General features: G+C 35.2%; 3 protein-coding genes and 1 long non-coding RNA gene across 8 annotated transcripts; all 4 read left to right on the top strand.

Annotated features, from left to right (window-relative positions):
• The first annotated feature begins 5,069 nt into the window (after window positions 1-5,069).
• On the top strand, window positions 5,070-7,564 carry LOC107793319 (purine permease 1-like). Its single transcript, XM_075240293.1, has 3 exons — window positions 5,070-5,190; window positions 5,289-5,777; window positions 7,401-7,564. Exons 1-3 carry the CDS (start codon window positions 5,070-5,072, stop codon window positions 7,562-7,564), a joined length of 774 nt encoding a protein of 257 aa, XP_075096394.1.
• Window positions 7,565-9,771: 2,207 nt separating this feature from the next.
• LOC107793320 (uncharacterized) lies at window positions 9,772-17,172 on the top strand. Of its 5 annotated transcripts, XR_012703540.1 has the most exons (6): window positions 9,774-9,998; window positions 13,317-13,522; window positions 13,603-13,686; window positions 13,767-13,865; window positions 13,943-14,274; window positions 16,891-17,172. It is a non-coding gene; the product is annotated as an uncharacterized LOC107793320 (long non-coding RNA). The 5 variants fall into 5 exon arrangements; XR_001649693.2 differs by having other exon boundaries at window positions 9,772-10,003; window positions 13,943-17,172; XR_001649690.2 differs by having other exon boundaries at window positions 9,775-9,998; window positions 13,943-17,172.
• A 1,382-nt stretch (window positions 17,173-18,554) lies between these two features.
• LOC142174490 (uncharacterized) lies at window positions 18,555-19,286 on the top strand. Its single transcript, XM_075240292.1, has one exon. It carries the CDS (start codon window positions 18,555-18,557, stop codon window positions 19,284-19,286), a length of 732 nt encoding a protein of 243 aa, XP_075096393.1.
• Window positions 19,287-20,441: 1,155 nt separating this feature from the next.
• Window positions 20,442-21,227, top strand: LOC142174489 (uncharacterized). Its single transcript, XM_075240291.1, has one exon. It carries the CDS (start codon window positions 20,442-20,444, stop codon window positions 21,225-21,227), a length of 786 nt encoding a protein of 261 aa, XP_075096392.1.
• The last annotated feature ends 2,211 nt before the right edge of the window (window positions 21,228-23,438 follow it).

Genomic DNA, 23,438 nt, shown 5'->3' with positions numbered 1-23,438 from the left:
GTGATTTGAGACTAACGGTACCTCGATAGTGACTCTTGTTGGTATTTCTCTACTGATGCACTTTTCCTTGGTTGTGTTGTTTCTTAGCATATCATTCCTTGTTTTCTTTGTGTTGCATTACTTGCTTTAGTTCCGTGTAGCTAACCTTAACATGTTATTGTTGTTTCAATTTCATTGCCATCATTACTACACTGCCATGCACTTGTACATTTTTTCATATCTATTACAGTAGAGCCTTGACCTGACCTCGTCACTACTCAGCCGAGGTTATGCTTGACAATTACTAGGTAGAGTTTTAGTGTATTTATGCTATGCTTCTGCACATCTTTTTGTGCAGATATAGGTACCTCCCACCAGCCCAGGTATTTGCGAGGCTAGAGTTGCAGAGACTTCAAAGTATACATGTCGGCGTTCATAGGCCTCGGAGTCCCCCTCTACCTAGACTATTCCATTTTCATTATCCTTTTATATACATTGGTGTATAAGATTATTCGGTACTACTATTTAGAGCTTGTGACTTATATTCACCGGGTATTGGAAAATTGTATATACTAAGTTGTAGAGTTTCTTTATGTTAAATTCTTGAGTATTTGATAGTTATTTAGGAGAGGCTAGTTGAGCATCGGAGTCGGCATTCTTCTCCATCATTTGTTTGAACATGTTCTCGATTCGTCCTATCTCATTGTTGGAAGAGCTCGGACATTGAGAAGGGTAAGGGGGCGGGTTGCTTGGTTGTTGAAACATCGGGGGTCTTTGAAAACCTGACCCCCGGTTGTTATTCTTGTTCCACCCTTCTTGGTAGTTAGCTCCCCAATAACCTTGATTATTGCCACTCCAATTGCCTTGGTTGTTTTGACCATTCAAATTTCCTTCATTACCTTGAATGTTTCAATTCCCTTGGTTGTTTTGATTATTCCAACCACCTTGATTGCTTGAATTTCAATTTCCTTGATTTCCTTATGGTCGCCATTGTTGTTGACTTGGGACTTGATTGTTGTTTCTTTGTCCTTGGATGTTGTTCACATATTGTACTTCCTCATTTTTCTCATTGCATTGTCCATCTTGATCAAACCCTCTATCATCTTGCTCATAATTTTCAACCTGATTTTGCACTTGAGGACCCTTTTGCCTCCTCTTGTTCACCATCAAATGAACTCCCTCCATTGCATTTACTTGCTTCGGACCTTGCACTTGTTATAGTTGAGCTTTGGCCAATTGATTCATTGTGGTGGTCAACTCGGCAATTGCTTGCCCATGATCATGTAACTCTTTGTGGAGGTGAATCACATTTGGATCACCTTGAGGCACATTAGCTCTACTTTTCCATGTCGATGAAGTTTCCGCCGTTTCGTCTAAGATATAACAAGCTTCCGAATATGGCTTTGACATGAAATTTCCACCGACAAGTTGATTGACCACACATTTATTTGTAGTGTTTATCCCCGGTAGAAAGTTTGTTGAATCATAGCCTCGGTCATGTTATTGTTGGGGCACTCTTTGACCATTGTTCGGTACCTTTCCCATATCTCATGCAAAGGCTCGTCGTGTTCTTGTTTGAAAGCTAGAATCTCATCCCTCAGAGTTACCATATGCTTAGGAGAAAAGAACTTTGCAATATATTTCTAGGCCAATTCATTCCATTTATGGATAGAATGATTTGGTAACCTCTCCAACCAATCCAAGGCTTTCCCCCGTAGAGAGAAAGGGAATAGCCTCAACCGCAAAGCATCCTCAGAGACATTAGTTTGTTTGCTCCCCCAGCAAGTGTAAACAAACCCTTTCAAGTGCTTGTATGCATTTTGATTTGGATCCCCGGTGAAGAATCTCTGATATTCCAACAATGTAAGCATGACAATTGTGATTTTAAAGTTGCCTACCCTAATGTGCGGCGGGACTATGGCACTTGCGTATCCTTCATTCGGCAACACCCAGTGTGTCGCCGCTCTTGGAGGAGGTGAGGAAGGAACGGGAATGCAAAGTGTTAATTTCGCAGCCTGAGAATTTGTGCTTCGCGACCGCGAAGAAGAATAAGACCTGGGCAAAATTTAAAGTTCAAAACGTGGGTTTCATATGATTTTTCATAATTTGGACCTTGAGAACTCGGGGTGAGGAAATCTTTCGAGAGTTTTTTAAGAAAATCATTGGGGTAAGTGATTCTAACCGGATTGGTCTATATTTCATGAATCTATTGTTATTTTCATCATCTAATTAGGGGTTTAAGTTAGAAATTTGGCGAAAAATTATGAAAACTTCCTAGATTAAATTTTGGGATTTTGAAAGGCGATTTAAGGTCGGATTTGAGTAATTCTTATAAGGTTGGATTTGTTATCGAATGCGCATTCGAATTTTATAATTTTGGTCGGGTTCCAAGACGCAGGCCCGGGTTAACTTTTTGAGTTGCATTTTTTATTTCTTTGCAAAAATTGTAACTTTATTATTCGAATTAGCATCCTATAGTTTATATTTATGGTATGAAGTTATTTTTGCTAGATTTGAGCCATTCAGAGTTGGATAATCGAGGGAAAGACCTTCTAGTAGATTGAGTTAGCATGTTTCGAGGTAAGTGTCATACCTAATACTGTGTGGGAAAATTACCTCTTAGGATTTGTGTTGTTTGTAACAATTATAATGTGTGGAAGCCATGTACAGAAGGTGACAATTGTGTACACGGTCTAAATGTGAAAATTTATCTGTTTTAGATATGTAGATTCCTTCATGCCTTAATTGATTTATCTTAACATGTTATCTTCATTATCATTAGTCTATTTCACATGCTCTATTTATCTTAGCTCTTATTTTTTAATTGCACTACATATTTAGTTGAAGTTCTTATTTCCCTTATTCCATATTCATTATCTAACCGTTGAATTCTTACTTGGAGTTTTTGTTCTTTGAATATCTTGTTGTTGAAATTGGTAATGAGTTATAAAGTTCGTGATTCACATTGAGGCAAAGTGTTAAGTTGTGAAATACTATTCTTGTTGAGTTATTCACTTTCAGTTATTATTGTAGAAACTCTTGTGTAAATTGTGGTTGGACTATGGTCTATTTATTGTTAAAATATCGATCTGGTTGGTTTCTTGGCAAGTTGTGATATTGGGCACTTGAGGTGCGATTTATGATACGTTGTGATATTGATACGTATGTGGTGGTATAAGGTTTTGGGTTAAAACGCATCCGGTGAGATAAGATGGGCTTGATATGCGTAGCTAGTAGAGGAACTACTAGAAGCCACATAGTGTGATAAGGTGGGCTAAAATGCGAGATGCTATTTTGAAAGAAAAAAAAATTCGAAACCAAATGCAAGGCTCCCGCGGTGATATAAGGAAATATTGTGAATTATTCTTGTGATTTGAGACTATGAGGTGATACATTGGTAGTAACTCTTGTTTGCTGCACTTGTCTTTGGTTGTGTTTTTCCTTAGCATATCATTCTTTTTATTCTCAGTGTTGCATTATTTGCTTTAGTCCCGTGTAGCTAACTTTAATATGTTATTGTTGTTTCAATTTCATTGCCATCATTACTACACTTCCATACACTTGTACTGTTTTTCTTATCTATTCAAGTAGGGTCTTGACCTGACCTCGTCACTACTCTGCCGAGGTTAGGCTTGGTACTTATTGGGTACCATTGTGGTGTACTCATGCTATGCTTCTGCACATCTTTTTATGCAGATCCAGGTATCTCCTACCAGCCCAGGTATTAGCGAGAGCTCAGTTGCGTAGACTTCAAGGTATATATACCGGCATCCGCAGGCCTCAGAGTCCCCATCTTCCTAGACTACTCTATTTTCATTATCCTTTAATAGACATTGGTGAATAGGATTATTAGGTACTACTATTTAATTGAGGGAGTTATTTGAGAGTTATTTGTCATTTCAGTTATATTTCGCATGTTTGTTTAGGCTTACCTAGTTTTAGAGACTAGACGCTACCACGATATCCTGCAGAAGGAAATTTAGGTCGTGAAATTTGCGCAATTAGATAGTCTACTAGGATTTGGGTCTCCTTGGATGGGATTATATTTGCTAGCAAAATTGTCGAAATCACACAGTATTGTTCTAGAGACGCCTAGTTAATATGGGATAGGTGCTCGACTTCCATGAATATACACATACTGATAGACATTATGTGAGTGACCAAGGACTCGTACCAAATATTAAGAGTTTCTGTTGAATGAAAAGAGCTTACTCAGCAGCATGTAGTGAACATTGCTGATCAGCTCAGTCTTTGACTGTCTAGTGTCTTTTAGCACATGAATCAAAATAAATAAATAAATAATAATAATAAAACCAAGACGCCATCCATTTTTTATTTTCTTTTCTTAATTTTTTTTTTTTAAATCGTGTTGTAAACATGTCCCACATTTATTTGTGGCAATTGAATCATTGAATTTTAAATTGGACAGGTGTTGCACATTTAAAAGTGCATATATGCGAAACGGAGGGGATCCTCACTGGAGAGGTCTGAATTCTTTATTTGGGTTCGAGACACGCTTTCATATAAGAAAAAAACTGTTATTCATATCTATTCAATTCTAACAAAGTTAATTAAAACCCACGCTAGCTGACGTATGGGTGGCATTCATGTTTTTCTCTTCACAAGTGGAAATGCAAAATTCTACAGATTCCACTCATAATTATTCAATTCTTACCTAATACCCACGTTTGCCCCATGCATCCTTGTTAATTTTAATCAACTTTTTTTCTCTTCACAAGTGCGAATGCAAAATTATAGGCAAGGACTATTTACACAGCACAGTCCATTGCTTTTCCTAATAATTCAAAGCTGACAAAATATAATCATTGCTTTTATATTTTTATATTAACATATCATTTCCCTTGTGAATCATAAGAAAATTACTAGTACTGCAATTAATATATTCATGAGAAAGCCTTCTTAAACTGGGCCACTCCATGTCGTGAAGCAAATCGTGAAGATGTACTAACATTTCTCAATTATAAATACATCTCATCACTGCAAGAGGTTCAATAATCCAAAACTATGCACCATTCAGACTGAGCAGCAGAATAGTCCAACTTAGCATCCAAATCTCTTGAAAAAAAAGTATGGAACATCAAGGATTAAGCACCACTATGAGGAGAATCCTTCTACCGATTAACTGTCTAATACTTGCTGTTGGTATCTGTGGTGGTCCTCTAATGATGCGTCTATATTATGTCGAGGGAGGTTCAAGAGTATGGTTTAGAGTTGGTTACAAACTGCCGAATGGCCACTCACCCTTATACCTCTTGCTATCTTATACTTCTATCATTGAAAAACCGAAGGCTCTAATGCCAAGTTTTACTTTATAACACCCCGAATTTTCATTGCATCATTCGTCATTGGCATTGTTACTGGTGTTGATGATTTTCTCTATTCGTGGGGCGGGTCAAAACTTCCCGTGTCGACCTCTTCACTTCTTCTTGCGGCACAACTTGCCTTCACGGCGGTAGGTGCTTTCTTCATAGTGAAGCTGAAGTTCACACCCTACTCTATCAACGCAGTTGTTCTATTGACAGTTGGTGATGTTTTATTGGGTGTTCGATCTAATGATGATCGGCCAGAGGGTGTGACAAGTAAAGCATATATTCTTGGTTTTATGATGACACTTGTGGCAGCAGTTTTATATGGAGTTATTTTGCCTTGTATTGAGTTGATTTACTTGAAAGCAAAACAAGTTATTACTGCTACGTTGGTGTTGGAGATTCAGATGGTCATGTGTTTTGGTGCTACTGCCTTTTGCACTATAGGAATTAGGGGTGTACATGGATCGGGTTGGTTCGATTTTTATCAAAACCAAATCAAACCAACTATATCAGTTTGGATTGGTTCGGTTTTGTCGGGTTTTTCGGGTTTTCGGGTTTTTTTTGTTACATGAATATTATTTCAATCTTACTTTGTTAAAATCATAGATAAAGCTTTGATAAGTGAATATATGTTTAGTAAATATGGAAAAAATTGACAAACATATGATCTATTAAAATACTCTAATGGAAGAATTTTTTTAGTAACACATGATAGTTATTTTCTTATTCGTCTAACAATAATTTTTCGTTAATTTACACTTTCAAAGTTAATACATGAGAGGATCCCAAATATTTCTACATTTTCTAAAGAAAATTCACTATAAGGTATTAAAAATATAAATAAAATGTATATATTTATATGTCGGTTTGGTTCGGGTTATTTTACTCAATACCAAACCAAGTCAAACCAAACCTAATCGGGTTTTTAATCGGTTTGGTTTGGCTTTTCGGTTTGGTGCGATTTTCCGGTTCGGTTTGAACACCCCTAGTAGGAATGATTGTTAATAACGACATTAAGGTAATTTTTCTTCCCCTATAGCTCATTTTTACCCAAGCATCTTATAATTCACTCTGTCGCATTTTATTTTTTACATTTTTATATTTTTATATTTATTGATAACATGGTAAAAGAGGAATTGACATGTTATTAATTACTAGTTAGAAATGCAAAAGAAATTTACGGTGGAAGGGTGAATAATTTAAGTCTTTTCTATATTTAATCTGTCCCAATAAAATAATACATTGTTATAATTGAAAGTGTTTATGTTTAAACTACAAATATTATAAAATATGTATAAGACCCAAATTTCATTAATTTATTTTTCATTTTTAAATTTCGTGTCGAGACACAAATTATGTCACATAAATCGAAAAAGAGATGGTAATATATATTTCTCGTTTGGTGTTAATTACCATTAGATCCCTAAGGCTTTCAAATGACCCGTCTATCAACTTTCTCATTAGGTGATGATCTATTGGCGTTCACCAACGATCAAAAGTCCATCTTTTCGGATTTCTTATTTCATTTCCATCTTCACAAGAGGGAACAAAATCATGTAAAGAGTTGTGACTTGTGAGTTTGACTTTAGCAGTAGGAACCCTAAATTATTCGTATCCTAATTTCTGAACTCTTGACATGGTATAGACTTTTTTATATTGGAATACATCTATATCGTGGGTTTGGGTTGACTGAAGACATTTTGCGTGCATGATGCATTATATTAAATTTGGATATATCAAAAGTATATGTAAGCTAGAGTAATACCCTGGATTCGAATAGATTTACCTTAATGTTTTGTGTCATATATACTTTCAAGGTTTCAATTATATCTTAGCTATAGACGATCTTTTTAAAGAGCAACGATTAAGAAATTGATTAAAATTTGTAGGCTATACCAAGGGAGGCAAAACAATTTAACCTTGGAAAAGCTAGATATTATACAGTAGTAGTATGGACTACCATTGTTTGGCAGTGCTTCTTTTGTGGGTGTCATTGAAGTCATTTATTGTTCTTCTTCTTTAATGTCTGGGGTTATGACCGCAGTTTTACTTCCTGTATTAGCTGTAGTTTTCTTTAAAGAAAATTTTCAGGTGAAAAAGGCCTTGCGTTTTTCCTTTCTCTTTGGGGTTTCGTCTCATACTTTTATGGAAAGTTCAGACAAACAAAGAAGCAGAAGAACAAAAGTCCAAAAACTAAGATGACAACGATGCATACCGAGTCTGTTGGATTTACTATTTATGTCATGGCTATATAGATAAAGAGTTTTTGTTTTTTGCAGAAAATAATGTACGTTATTTTGTGAAATACGTATTCATTAATGATGAAACGAGAAATTTATTCAACAGAGCACTTTTCTTTTATTTTCAATATCTCTTCCATCTTAAAAAGCAATATCTAAAACCCAAATTGTTTAATTTCACTCCATTTTTCTCTTCACAAGTGGAAAATGGTTTCAGGAAAAGTGGAAATGCAAATTTCTCCGCCAACCAGTAGTATGGATATGGCTATTTACATGGCGCAAGTCATGGTTGGGGTACTATTCTAGTAAGGAAAATAGTATTTTTGTTCTATGTATTGTCACTTAATTATGATTTATTATTATATAACTTAGAAATTTTGACCAATTAACATAAATGTGTGATTTTAGTCCCTACATTGACAGTAGTTTAACGATGTTAGTCTCCGCAAAGGGTAATTTTTGCCTTCTGAGTTCTGACACTGTATCCTTTTTATCCCCTCCTCTACAAAGTGCATTCCGTTGAAGTTTTTATCGTTAACAAGCTCTGGCAAATTAATGTTTTTTAGTTGGGTGAATTATCTTTCAACGAGACAAAAATATATTTGGTAATGCTTCTTTGTGGATATTGTTGGAGTCGATTACATGCTCTTCTTCTTTGATATCTCGAGTTATAATCGTTGTTTTACTTCCTACTACATAGGTATTTAATTTTCTTTAGAAAAAAATTAAGATGAAAAGGGTCTTCTTCTTTTTGTTTCGGAGAGTTTAGGTAAATAAAGAAGCAAAAGAATAGAAGTCCAAAAACTAAAATGACAATGACGCACGCTAATAGCCTGTTAGGCCAAGCTGCAAAAATCAGCTTATTTTGAGAAGTGTTTTTTTTTAAAAAGTGCTTTTCTCAAAAGTACTTTTGGTGAGAAGCAGTTTGTGTTTGACTAATTAGTTTGAAAAACACTTCTGAGCAGCAATTAGTATTTGGCCAAGCTTTAAAAAACTGCTTCTAAGTGTATTTTTCTCAAAAGTGCTTTTGGAGAGAAGTTACTTTTTTCTGGTTCTTCAAAACTGCTTCTGCTTCTCCTTAAAAACATTTTTTTCCTTTCCAAAAGCTTGGTCAAACACCTCAATTTTTGCCCTAAAGTGCTTGACAAAAAAAAAAGCACTTTTGGCCCAAACAGGCTATAAGTCTGTTTAATTTACTGTTCGTGGTTATAAGGATAAACAATTTTTAATTTTTGATACAAAATAATCTACGTCATTTTCTTTTTGTTGCTACTTTCATTATGTTTGTGAAAGAATCTCGTTCTTTGAAATTTCTGTTGTTGCTCTTAAATCTGCGATACAACACTTAGAAATATTTGTAGTTGCCAGTAACTTTTCATTTAGCATGTCCAATTGACTAATTCTAACATTACAATTCATGTACGCAATAAGAAAGTGACGCGGAAGCTCTCATATATATTTCATGACTAGTGGATATGCCCGCGCTCCGCGCGGTGTATTTATCAATTTTTAACTCACAACTATTAATAATTTGTATTCAGTTCTATGTCAAATCTTGAAAAAGTTTGGTTGTTGCTATTTCAATATTTCCATCACCCAAAGTAACTATTATTATAAGCAATCTCTTTTAGAAGTTATTTCATCATATGTAAAAATGTAGCTTCAAAAAAATATCATATTTTAGTATCGGTGAATACTATATTCAGCACTGAATACATATGCAAGGACGTACAGAATACTTACTCACAATTTTTTCTTTATAGACCAAAAGAAATAGGCACTATGTCCATAGATTAGACATGAAAAGATACAATTAGCACTAAATATATGAGACAGGAAACAATATTATTTCTTTGATCATCATCCCAAATACACGACAAAATAGACATAGTTAGAACCACATCAATAGCAGTCATGACTATGAAATGGTGCAAAGAGATATCCTAATACATGGATAAAATATAGATAATTCATACCTTTAGTTTGGAGTTCTATATATCACTACAAGAAATTTGATTTTTAGCGTCCACTTCTTAACGAAGGGAATAAAGTCTGGTCGTTATAAATGTGTACTTATAGCAACCAAATTTTTTTCGGTCGTTGAAATTAATTATTAGCTCAATATTAACGAGAGGATAATATTAGGCCCTTAAAATATAACAATGCCCGTCGTTATTAATTAATAAAAATAAAAATTGGCGCTAACTTTTCCCTCTTTTTTTCCGACCCACGGCTGGATCCGCCAACCTCCCCCAAAAAAGAAGGAAAAAACCCTGAGACTTCTGTGAACATTTATTTCGTAAACCTGAAACTGTAATTTCTCCTGCAACGGGCGAAGTAAACTTCAGCGAAATTACTGGGGCTCAGACGTCAATATCATCGTATTAGAGAAATTGCTGGTCACCTCCATTGACAATAACTGCTCATCTTCGAGTTTCTTCTAATCAAGGTAAGGTTCGAAATTGTACCCTTTTTATGTTAATTTTAGTTTAGATGAAACCCCAGTTCTAAACCATGGTTGTTCAAATTCAAATTCAATTATTAAGTTTTAAACATAAAAAGTGAGTGAAAAGCTAGGGTTTTAAGGGCAAAATTTCTTCTCTGCTTTTAGGTTTTCTTCTTTGATTTTCTGTTCACGTTTCAAATTCCAGAAAAAAATTACAGAAAGAGATATACAAAGATTTAAGTGATCTTCTCTGATTTTCGGCTATTCCTCCTCTGATTTTGAGTTAAGTTTCTTTCATATACATAGATGTAAACAAAAAATATATATATTTTTTAGTTTTTGACCTGTTGATCTTCGTTCATGGATCTTGCTTGAGCTTGGTTGGTGTTTTGCGGGTTCGGACGTGACTGTTCGAGGACGAAATTCATGGTTCCGAGTTCAATTAGTTGCTTTTTTCCTCCCTTGAATTTTGGAGTCAAAATCTGTGTAGTTGCTGATTATTCAATTGCTATTAAATAATCATCTGGACTGATTGATCGTCTCGGTGATTGGTAACCGGTTGAATGCTAAAACTGAGAAAAGTGCAAGTTAGAAAGTGAGGAAGTCTATGATATCCATGTTTTGGTTTTTCAATATGTTTTTAATGCCTAGTTGGTGTTTTTTGCAGTGTGTTATTGAGTAAGAGAACTTTAGGTCTCATGTTAAACTTGACTACAACATCTCTGCTTTCCACTATTTATCTATATACTTCCTTTAAGTAATATACAAAGTGAATAATCACATATAGTGTAATATCTATCCTTGTTTTATGTACCAAACTCCAAAGCAAAATCCAATATGTACTTCACTGAATAGAAAGTGCTTGCCATTGCAAGTGTTATCTTACCATTTCCTGAAGATCCCCTCTAGTCTCGTTCTTTGCTATACAAGACTTGTTTTGATTAACCGTGATGTTTTCTACTAGAATTAGAAGTGCGGGCCTTCTATAATAGCATTTAGTTTCCTTCAAGAGTTCCTTTTCTTCTCAAAGATCTATCCTAATAAGTCTCATGCAATTGCTCTTGTTTCCTTAATCTTTCATGTGTTCCATTTTATATTTAGTTAGTGTTTAATGTACTTATATTTTCTATGATGCTGGTTAAGAATCTTCCATCACCATTGAGATAAATATATTTTAAAAAAGGAATGTCTGGTCCTGCTTATTTTCAATAAATGAACTTTCTGCGATGGAACTATTTTTGGCTCCTGTGAGAAACCTTTTCCTTAATAAGAAAGTTTGGCTGGCATTCTGAGTATGCGTAGTGCCTTCAATGGCAGTAGATTAGGTTCCCAAATCCTAAGGCCCTGCTGCCTCATTTCAGTTGGAAATATTGCTTTGTAATTGCAATATACTAGAAGTCTATCTTTATGTTTTTATTCCTCCTGTCCTGGCCTTATGACAAGTAAAAGTTGAGTCTGGTACTGTATACATTGGTTTCCTAGTAATGAGTTCTATCACTCCCTTTCTATTTTATCTAACTAATTGTGAATCGAGCTTCAAAATGAGCCGTTTAAGGGTAAGCCGGGTTTGGGGTATAAATTGTTTGGTTAGATAATTGATTTCTTTACGAATCCATTCACTTAAAAGTAAGTAAAGCTTTCTTGTTGATTCTCTAGATTTGTTTTTGAGTTTCCTTTAAGAGAATATCTTGATAATGAATTAGTTGGAAAGTCTTTGTTCACTAAAACAATATGTTGTTGGATTTCGCTTTTGATTAGAGCCGTATTGTTGTTTGTATTCATTCTCGAATACAGAGCTTCCTTCTTACACTTGGAGAACTCATGAGGTAAGATATTTGCTGTTTGGTCTTCGTTATGTCATATTGGGTATCACTTTATTAAAATTATTTGGATGTGCTAGTGATGCTAAGTGTTTTGGAGACTTCGGTCAAGTAGTAAGACTGACACTTTCAAGTAAGTAATAGAGCTCGTAAGATCAATCAAATAGTAAGAGCTCAAGGTGATGTAACTGGTAGTGAATATTTGAAGGAATATGGATATCAACAGTGCGAAGTTTTCAAGATTTCATGTGTTGAAGATTTAAAGTCATGTTTAAACTGATACATGCAAGGTCCGCAGCCATAGTCTTGCTCTATGCTTATCAAGGCATTCCAGTTTGTTGGGATTATTTTAGTTTTATTTGTTTAAGGACTATTTGGAGACATTGTTGGCAGGTCTCTCCTTACTCCACTCATTTTCTCTTGTAGAAGCTAAATTTGATTTTGGCTCCAGATATACTATTTTTAATATAGCTTGTGGGGTAAAATTAACTGACATAGTTGATTTGCAATATTGAAACTTAAATTCACATCCTAATTAGGATAAACTCTTCAAACACCCCCAGAGTTTCTCTAGCTTGGATTAGCACATGTCAGATTCAAACTAGTTGCCTTGTATTAGTTTGTTGTAATTTAGTACCATCTTGGTGTCTTTTAATAAAATCTTACCTTATTATAAAAAAAAAAAAACACATGTTAAATTCATACTGTAATTTGATGCTGTCTTGTGTACGTATTCTGTTCCCATAATACCTCGACCTGCCGATGCAGCAGAAACTAAGCATCTGGTGAATGGACACATTCTTTAAGGTCAGTAAATGACAGTAGTTTTTACTTAAGAGGATTGGAAATGGCTTTTTGAATGAGAGCTAGGGAGCATGGGAGAGAGTTTTCTGCTCCATTGTTTCCTCATTATTGACATCAAATTCTCCATTTAACTTGTCTCTGATTGGACAGTAGCTTGATGTGGTTTAGCAACATAATTTGTATCTTAGATTTTCTGTTTTATGCTCATATTAATAATTATTTTGACACAAGAGTTGTTTTCTGATTAGCTGTATAAGTCTCGTTGAAAAATACCACTAACTTTGCTTTACTCAATTTATTTTCCGGCCTGCAACTGTTTGTTACAAGTTGTATAGCTAAAAATGGCTATAAGTCATAGCTAGGACCTCTGCCTATGCTTTCCATTTCATTCGGATGAATCTTTATATCACTGTGCATCTATCTGATCACACATTTGACAGATGAAGCACTGGTGTCAATTTGGCAAATCACCAAGTATATTTATGCATAAGCATACTTCCTTTGCCTGTTAAATAGAACTAAATATAGACTCATGGTCACTTCACTTTTTTCTTTTAAGAATCTACCCTATCTATCAATTAGAACTCGTATAACCTTTATAAGCTTTATCATCTCTTTTGATACACAGAGTTAAATTTTTATATTTCTAGTTTATAAGATAAGTTTCATATTTAATGATACTTGTGAAATATTGTAGGACAAATTTGACAGTGATGACGTAAATGATCAACGAGATCATGTCCTGAAACATATGAGAAAGTTATGGAACAATTGGAGAGGATCGATGCACAAGAATATTAAGTCTAAGTCATTCCGTTTTGCTCTAAAAGATGTGCCAAAGGGGTAGACAAGAGTGATTGGGAATGGCTGGTCAAGGAGCATTTTCTTACTGAAAAATTTAAGGTATGATTTTATAGCTATTTATTAACATCGTGTTATATTAAGTGGTTGACCACAATTTTGTCGGTATGTTGTTAATTTAGGAGACAAGTACAAGAAACTCGTTCAATAGGTCAATGCCTCATCGTATGGGTAGTAAGCCAATTAGGGAGATCATTTATTAATTGGTGAGTAAATCTTATAATTCTATTAAGAAACCTCATCTTTGTTACAAAGATTTCTTTGACTTGTTTATTTGAATGTGAAGGGAGGTAAAGATGGCAATCCACCAGATGTGGCAACTAATTTTTTTTAGACTCGTAAGAAGAACAACAAGCTTGTCGAACCTGAAACCAATAAGAAATATGTATGTTTATTGATTCAATTTACATTATTTATTTACTGTATTGTATTATGTTAATTAAATTATTTTTTATTTTACAGGCTAAAATCAAAGAAGTGGTGCAATCTGAATCGTCTCTTACAAATATTGAGGTTGTAGAAAGGTGCTTCGGACCTCAACAAAAGAGTCATGTAGTTGGATTTGGTGGTGGAATAACTCCTAAGGAGTTGAAAGGTGGCAACTCCTCTAAAGCTGCATTGTTGGAAAAGCTGAATGCTACTGAAAAAGAAAATAAATCACTAAAAGGACGCCCGAAAAGGTTAGAGAGTAAATATGATGAGCTAGGGAGTAAATACGCACAGCTTGCAAAGATAGTGTTTGATCAGCCTTCATCACCATCTTCAAGTGATCAATATAATGAATCATTTAACAGGTTAGTAGATTAAAAATCCTATTTTACTCTGATGAAAATATTGCAATGTTCATGTGAATTTTTTTCTTTATGTCATTAAGGTTTATGAATAAACAAAAATATAGTCAAATGAATTTAAGCAAGAATGAAGTTTCAAATATTATGTACATGTTTAGGAAGATAATCTTAAAAATATAAAATGCAATTTGAGAAAATTGCTAGCTTTCTCTTTTGCCTTTTTTTAGTTTGCATTGCAGCCTAATGCTTTTGAAGTCCTCTCTAAAACTGAGAAACAAGATTTACTCTATACTTGCTCTGTTGAACTGAGTAAAGCTTAAAGTTCAGTCAAGGTTTTGACGTACTTAGCAAAGTGTGGATTTAATAGATCATTCTAAATGATATGAATGAACATACTACCACAATAGATCATTCTAATACTGCCATATGGAATTCAATGGCTAGCACTTGATTTTACAAGTTGATAATACTCCTGTTTGTGATTAAATTCCTAGCTGAAAATATAGGAGCTATTATGCACTGAATTTTAGACCAAAGATGCTTCATTTTAGACATGAGTAGTGTAAGTAAATTGAGGAAACGTAGTGGAAGGGACTAGAAAAATTGACTATTTGTTGTCTAATGCATATTATGTGTTATCCAATTTATCTGCTTATGCTCTATCTAGGAGGTCGTGGTATTGTTGTTTATTTTCTGATTTGCTTTTGTTCTATGATTCTCTTATCAACTCTACTAATTCTATGTATAGTATAGGTATACCCAGGCTAAGCCCGGGCCCAATGGCTATTTAGTATTTGTAGTATTTGATTCTCAAATAATGCTATCTCTAGTTTTACAATAAGTGTCTTTAAGAAGAAAAGACTTTCCAAAGCATTTATTGTTACGATTTTGCTAAATACAGTTAAATATATGTATAGCAACATCCTCATATAAAAATTCATTCACTATAAAAGCCAAAAAAAATATTTGGAACTAATTTTTATGTTATATTTTACCTTTCTATAACAGTTTTTTACCTATAAAAACAACATCCATCTTTATAGCAGTACACTCTTTGTAAAATTACTCTTGCTTCAGTGATTTGCTGAAAAATTTTGCTACTTTTTATTTTTGGTTAGAACATGGTGCTGAAGTACTGAAGAGAAATTATTTTTTAAATGTAAAATCACGAGTAGAATCCTTGCTGTGAAGGAAGAAAAAACAAAGACCAGCTTGCTTTTAAAATTTATTCCTAATTCATATTTTAAATAGTTTTGAAAGGTTATATAACTTGAGAATTTTAAGATAGGAAGAAGTTAATTTCTTTTATATAAAAAAGGCAAATTTTGAGAGCACATGTGCCCAAAAAAGGGTGAAGCTGACACATATCTATCTCCAAGAGAGGTGTCATTTACTTTGACATCAACACCTTAATGCTTTTTGGACATTGAAAAGAGGATAGATTTACGAAAGTACAACAAAGCATTTATTGTAAAAAGTTGCAAAAGAAGGGGCAAAATAAGACTTTAAAAAAAGGCAAATCAACACGTTCGCAGTACAAGAATGCAATGGGAGTTATAGATAAGAATCCTGTTTTTTCAGTACACAATCGAAAGTCAAAATATTTTCACCACAAGATGCAACACAGGTCAGCAAGCAGAACATGAAATTCCAAAATTAACATCGGGATAAATGAAATTCCAAGAGGCATACACGACGACGGGGAGGTGCTTGGCTTTCCTTTATGTATAATAGTAATATGTTATATCTTCAGCTCCGCCTAACTTTTTACCATCACGAAAAAGAATAAATATAATACTTTAATATCAATATACATAAGACTGACGTATGATGGGATGTTGAAGAGATTCGCCAGAACAACCATGACATTGAAATACACAATTTTTCTGGCACATCTGCATTTACATGCAAATGATTAAGTAGGCGTTTGGCCTTAATCTGTTATTTTCATTTTTTTGTGAAAAGTTTTTGACTTTATTACTGTTTGTAAATGAAACTGAAATCCAGCGATGTTCAGATTTTGAACATTGTAAATGCAACAACATGGAGATAGCTCTATAAGAGAAATAATCAAAACTCCCTGGGGCAACAACAGTTGCTTAGTTTCCTTTAATTCGATTACCCGGCGCCGTTAAAAGAATGAATCGATTTAGGAATCCAATTGCACATAAAGTTAGTAATAACTGGACATGCCTCTTTTCCTATTGTTGTTTTGTCTGCACAAGAAAATGCGCAGGCTCCCACTTTGCTGCATAACCAAATTTAGATGTGATGTACTTCCTATGTACCCCTGTCAGTTTCCTGTTGCTGCCTTCTAGTGACATCTCACAATCCATCTCGAGCACTCCATAAGTTGATCTTCCGAGTAACTAGTATGCCACTCGCATATCTTACTCCAGTGCTGGACACCGTAGAGTGTGGTCTGAGCTGTATAGATTGCTGCAGCAGCTATGAATGACGGCGGAAACTTGAGCATTTCTGATCTTTGTAGTTTTTTTACTTCCTCGTTTATGGACATTAGTGTAGGCTTTAATGTATCTGATCTTTCTTCTTTAGTTGTTTATTTTTTGCTACTAAACTGGCATAAATTTGTTAATTTGACCGATCAAAAATTTGAAGTCCAAAGAACCTATCCTTGAAGAAAGTGGAGATCAAGTTGAAGTACAAGAGATTTTTGGTTTGTCAGAGATGGTTTAAAGACATTGTCTTATGTACATATTTATGTTGCAATTTTACTTTTTCTCTTTTTAGGAATTGTTAAAAATGATGTCTTACAATTTGGATCGATTTATGGTAAATATGATACTTTAGTTCTTTGTATTAACAAGATATTGGTTTATTCTCCAATGTTGTTGGCCGTGTATGAAAGCTTATAAATAATAATAATTGTTATTCATGTAATTTAAATTTTTGTAATTATATTTATTACATTTTCATATTAGCAAAGAAATATGTGGTCATTAGAACTCTTTAACGATAGGTTTCTCAAACAGATAAACGACCATTAATGAAGGAAATTTTGGCTGTTGAGAGTAATTATATAGTTAAGGAAGGGAATATCGGTCGTTAAAAGCACTTGGATTGACTTAATTAGTTGTTGTAACTAAAGACTTTTAACGACCGGATAACAAGTTAGCGAGGGGAAAATTCTATTGCTAAAAAGCATGTATAACGACCGAAGATTATGCCGTCGCTACAGAACCTTTAACGACTGAATTGTAAATCGGTCGTTAATTTTTAACGTCGGAGCTTTTAACGACCGGTGACGACCGGATTTTTTCCGGTCGTTATTAACTTTTAACGACCAGAATTGGATTTTTAACGACCAGATTTCCCCTCGCTAAAGGCCTATTTTCCTGTAGTATAATCTATAGGGATTCTGCATAGTAACCTTGAAGGAAGATGAGAAAAGCATAGAAATGAAAAGCTTTCCCTTAAAGATGAGGCCGAAACCTCACCTTTATTAGAATGGTCGTGAATACAACACGATGATTCCTAAATACTGGATGGAAACTAAAAAAAGTTACAACAAAACTATTTCTTGAACCTCAATATTCATCATTGTGAAACACTATTTATCAATAAAACTAAGAAAGAAAGCTAAGGCAATCAGTGTTTTAATTTCTAGAAGGCAATCAGATCCTTCTAAGCTACTAATGAAAATGATAGTAACTGCTAGATTTTTCTATCTATTAAGAGGAATGTTGAAGTGCTGCAATGACAGCTGGAAACTAAGGCTATCTGTTAGGTGACAAGCAATGATTGTAGCTTATTGGTAGTTAGTTGCTAATGGTTAGTTATAACGGAATTAGGAAGGTTGTTAGTGATAATTAAATGGAGATAGTTAGTTGTAAATATATATACACATGTATATATCAGAAAAGGATTGACTTCATTTTGTAATGAGATCTGTTTTCTCTCAATACACAGAAATTACAACTGACCCAGAAGCTTCCACTCACAATCCTCATTTTCTTTCTTCTTAGTCGAGCTTAACCACTAGTCAATAATGGTGGATTTAACATGGTATCAGAGCTAAGAGAATCGATCGGAGCTGTGAAAATCTAGCTTTAAGAGTTGTTCTGTGGAATTGTTGAGAAAATTTTTCGATTGTTCTTCGTCTTCTTCAAAATTCCCAATTTTTGAGCAGACCGATAATGGCTGAGATGAACATTGACAATCCGCGACATCCATTGTATCTACAACCTTCAGATGCGCCGGGAAATGTGATAATTTTCGTTCGTTTGACTGGGAGCGAGAATTATTCGGTCTGAAGAAGAGCAATGAAGATTGCATTGAGAGCTAAGAGAAAACTAGGGTTCATAGATGGTACATGCACCAAGGATCAATTCACTGCTGATCTAGGCGAGGACTGGGAACGTGTTAATGCTACAGTTTTGACTTGGATTATGAATACTATCTCGCCGGAGCTGGTGAACGTGATAGTATATGCCAGCAATGCTCATGAAGTTTGGACTGATTTGCAGGATCGTTTTGACAAGATCAATGGATCAAGGATCTATAATCTTCAACGAGAAATTGCTACAATCTCCCAAGGTACTTCCAGTATCTCTGCTTATCATTATAGACTTAATCTATTGTGGGATGAGTATAGTGCACTTATTCCAACTCTGCCTGTGATTCCTGAAACAAGAGAATTCATAACACATTTAGAACAACAGAAATTTTTTCAATTTTTGATGGGATTAAACGATAGCTTTAGTGCCATTAAAAGTCAGATGCTGCTCATGTCACCATTACCAAGTGTGAGTCGTGCTTATGCTATGTTGATTAATGAAGAGAATCAAAGGAAGGTCCATATGACCAATACACCTATGAATGAGGTGAATGATTCTACTGCCTTAATGAGTTCAAGAGATAATTCACAGAAGTTCAAAAGGTATGGAAATCTATATTGTGAGTATTGCAGAACCAAGGGTCACACTAAGGATACTTGTTACAAATTGGTGGGCTATCCACCTGGTTTAAAGGGAAAGAAGAAGCAGGAATATTGACAAGCTAATGCAACCATAAGTGATGGATTTCATGCCAAGGATGATGTGTTCCAAGCCACCACAACTGTAGATTCTAATGTGGCAAGACAAGGAATGCACAACTACTTCACTGATGAGCAGTACAACCAGATAATAAAGCTATTGAATATGGACAAAGGAGAAGAATTTGCAGCTAATATGGCAGGTAATACTGATTCTCAACTGACTCAAACGTGTGATACTCCTTGGATCATTGATACTGGAGCAACAAACCACATGACTTCAAATATTAACCTGCTGAATGACATAACTAAGTTGTCTAACACCAAAAGAGGTAATGTTCATCTGCCAAATGGTAAAATAGTACCAGTTATGTACCAAGGAAAGTGTAAAATCACAGGTGGTGAATCAATTCAGAATGTTTTTTATGTGCCTGACTTCAAGTACAACTTACTATCAGTCTCAAAATTGACTAAGGAGTTGTTTTGCTCAACACTTTTCTGTCCATCATTCTGTGTATTCCAGGACCTATACACTGGGAAAGTGAGGGAGATTGTTAAAGAAAAGGGTGGCATTTACTTGCTATTACCAGATGGATCAAGTGCAAATAAGCTCAAACAACAAATTAGAGGTTGTTTGGCAGAAAATGCTATATCAGACAACAATGTATGGCACAGAAGGCTAGGACATGTACCAGCAAGAGTGATGAGGCAGCTGGCATTCATGAAGAACAAGGTGCCTATAGATTGCAACTTCAATACATGCACTATATGTCCATTAGCAAGACAAACTAGGAAACCTTTTCCCCTTAGTACAACTAGAGCAGGAGTAATTTTTTAGTTAGTGCATATAGATATTTGGGGACCTTACAAAGTACCTACCTCTAATGGAAATAGATATTTTTTGACACTTCTAGATGATCATTCTAAAATGATTTGGGTGTTCTTAATGAGATTGAAAAGTGACACTCTTGTGCTTCTAAAGTCTTTTATCAAGATGGTGAATGTGCAGTTTAACCATAATATTAAATGCCTTAGAACTGATAATGGAGCTGAATCTTTTAGCTCTGAATGTACAGCCTTTTTATTAGATAATGGGATACTACATCAAAGTAGTTGTCCACACACTCCACAACAAAATGGAGTGGTATAAAGGAGACATAGGCATATCTTAGAGATGGCAAGAACACTAAGGTTCCAAGGTGGTATACCACTACATTTCTGGGGAGACTGTGTCCTAGCAGCTGTGTATCTGATAAATAGATTGCCATCTTCTGTACTAAATGGAAAATCACCATATGAGGTTTTTCACAAATCACCACCTTCACTACTGCACTTAAGGGTCATTGGGTGTCTTTGTTTTGCTACAATTACCAGGCAGCATGATAAACTTCTGCCTAAGGCAGTAACAACTGTCCATATGGGATATTCCACATCTCAAAAGGGATACAGATTATACAGTCTCAAGGACAAAAAGTTCTTTGTCAGCAGAGATGTTACATTTAGAGAGGACGTGTTCCCATTCTTGATGTTGAAAGAAGGAAAAGTACCTCCATTATTTTTTGAAGCAAACGGATACCATGCAACAGAACAATATGCAGCTCCACAACAACATAACTCTATTCAGGAAATGCAGACTCCTAATCATGAACTAGATCAACTACATGTTGAACATGATGCTACAATATCTCAGCTGGATGACTTATCTAGCAATGATGCCGAGGAAATCCAAACTATTGAGATACCACATGAGGAAACATCACATAGGCAGCTCAGAAGAACCAGCAGAGGGTCCAAACCACCAGTATGGACCAAAGATTACATATGTCCAACTATGAAACCTTCCTCTTCTACTTATCAATATCCGCTGTCCAACTACATGGGGTATGACTCAATAAGTAATGCTTATCAAGGTTACCTTACTGCAATATCAACAGATGTTGAACCTACATCATACCATTAGGCAATGAAGGTTCAGAAGTGGATAGATGATATGCAAGCTGAAATTGATGCACTAGTCAGTAGCAACACATTGGAGGTGGTTCCTATTCCTAAAGGCAAGGTTCTCATTGGTTGCAAGTGGGTATACAAAATCAAGCATAGATCAGATGGAACAATAGAGAGGTATAAAGCTAGATTAGTTGCTAAAGGTTACAGTCAACAAGAGGGGTTGGACTATCAAGAAACATTTTCTCCTGTGGTTAAAATGATAACCATCAGGACTGTCATTGCCTTAGCAGCCATGCATCAGTGGCCATTGTTTCAAATGGATGTTCACAATGCCTTCCTCCAGGGTGATCTTGAGGAAGAAGTATACATGCAGTTGCCTCCTGGATTTGGCAGCCAAGGGGGGAACACAGGATGTAGACTACTCAAATCCTTATATGGCCTCAAACAAGCATCTAGACAGTGGAACCTCAAGCTCACTAATGCACTCCTACACGCTGGTTTCAAACAAAGCAAACATGATCATTCTCTATTCATCTTGAAGAAACACAACAGACAAGTTATAATACTTGTGTATGTGGATGACCTTCTTATTATAGGTGATGATGTTGGTCTCATTCAAGAAGCCAAGAACACCTTACAAAATAGCTTTAAGATAAAGGACATAGGAACTTTGAAATACTTCCTAGGAATAGAGGTGTGCATGTCATAACAGGGAATCTTGCTTTGCTAAAGAAAATATGCTTTGGAGCTAATTACAGAGTTAGGATTATCATGTTCCAAACCTGCCTTAACTCCAATGGAGCAGAACAAGAAACTTACCACTGCTGAATATGATGAGCACTGTGAACTCAGTGATGATACATCATTAGAAGATGTAAGAGAATACCAAAGACTGGTTGGGAAGCTGCTTTACGTGACACTAACCAGGCCAGCCATAGCATATAGTGTGCAAACCTTGAGTCAATTTATGCAGTCCCCTAAGAAGTCACACCTTGAAGCAACCTACAGAATTGTGAAGTATGTGAAAAATGAGCCAGGATTAGGAGTGTTGATGAGTACAGAAAAAAGTACAGCCTTAAGAGCATTTTGTGATGCAGACTGGGCAAGCTGTCCAAATTCAAGGAAATCTGTAACAGGGTACTTGGTGAAGCTGGGGAACTCCTTGTTAGCTTGAAAGTCGAAGAAACAAAACACAGTAGCAAGAAGCTCAGCAGAATCAGAATACAGGAGCATGGCCCTGACAGTAGCTGAACTTATATGGCTACTAGGTTTATTTAAGGAGTTATAAGTCAATATTGATGCCCCAATTCAACTGTTTACAGACAGCAAGGCAGCAATGCAGATAGCTAACAATCCCGTGTTTCATGAAAGAACAATACACATAGAAGTTGAATGCCATTTCATAAGAGAGAAGGTGCAGCAAGGAATGGTACATCCTGAGTATGTGCCAACAGAAGAGCAAGAAGCAGACATTTTGACAAAGGGGCTTGGAAGTATGCAGCACTATCATTTGTTATCCAAGCTAGGGCTGTTGAATATCTTCACACCATCTAGCTTGAAGGGGGTGTTGAAGTGCTGCAATGACAGCTGGAAACTAAGGCTATCTGTTAGGTGACAAGCAATGATTTTAGCTTATTGGTAGTTAGTTGCTAATGGTTAGTTATAACGGAATTAGGAAGGTTGTTAGTGATAATTAAATGGAGATAGTTAGTTGTAAATATATATACACATGTATATATCAGAAAAGGATTGACTTCATTTTGTAATGAGATCTATTTTCTCTCAATACACAGAAATTACAACTGACCCAGAAGCTTCCACTCACAATCCTCATTTTCTTTCTTCTTAGTCGAGCTTAACCACCAGTCAATAATGGTGGATTTAACGAGGAAAGATAGCTCCTAATAATGTCACAAACTTTCAAAATCCTTTGGAACAGAACCAAACACACACACACAAAAATATGGGTGAATCTGCAAACAGTAAAAATCACCTTCATTCTTCCGTTTATTATTGCTTATTTTTACATATATATTTTGCGTAAAGATTACTTTTATTTGAACTGATGAACTTGTCTTTTCTATTTCCTGTTATGTATATTTCCTTTCAAAATTAATAGAGCAAGTAAAAGAATATTATCATAAGTACATTAGTGCAATGTGGTGCTAGTTCTTCAAGAAGCTTCGTTCTTTTACTTCTCTCTTCTCACTTGTGGAATGAGAAG

The sequence above is a fragment of the Nicotiana tabacum genome, chromosome 20, assembly GCF_000715075.1.
Source record: "Nicotiana tabacum cultivar K326 chromosome 20, ASM71507v2, whole genome shotgun sequence".
NCBI classification, from domain to species: domain Eukaryota; kingdom Viridiplantae; phylum Streptophyta; class Magnoliopsida; order Solanales; family Solanaceae; genus Nicotiana; species Nicotiana tabacum.
The sequence above is the reverse complement of the archived record's forward strand: the minus strand, read 5'-3'. Positions and strand labels throughout refer to the sequence as shown.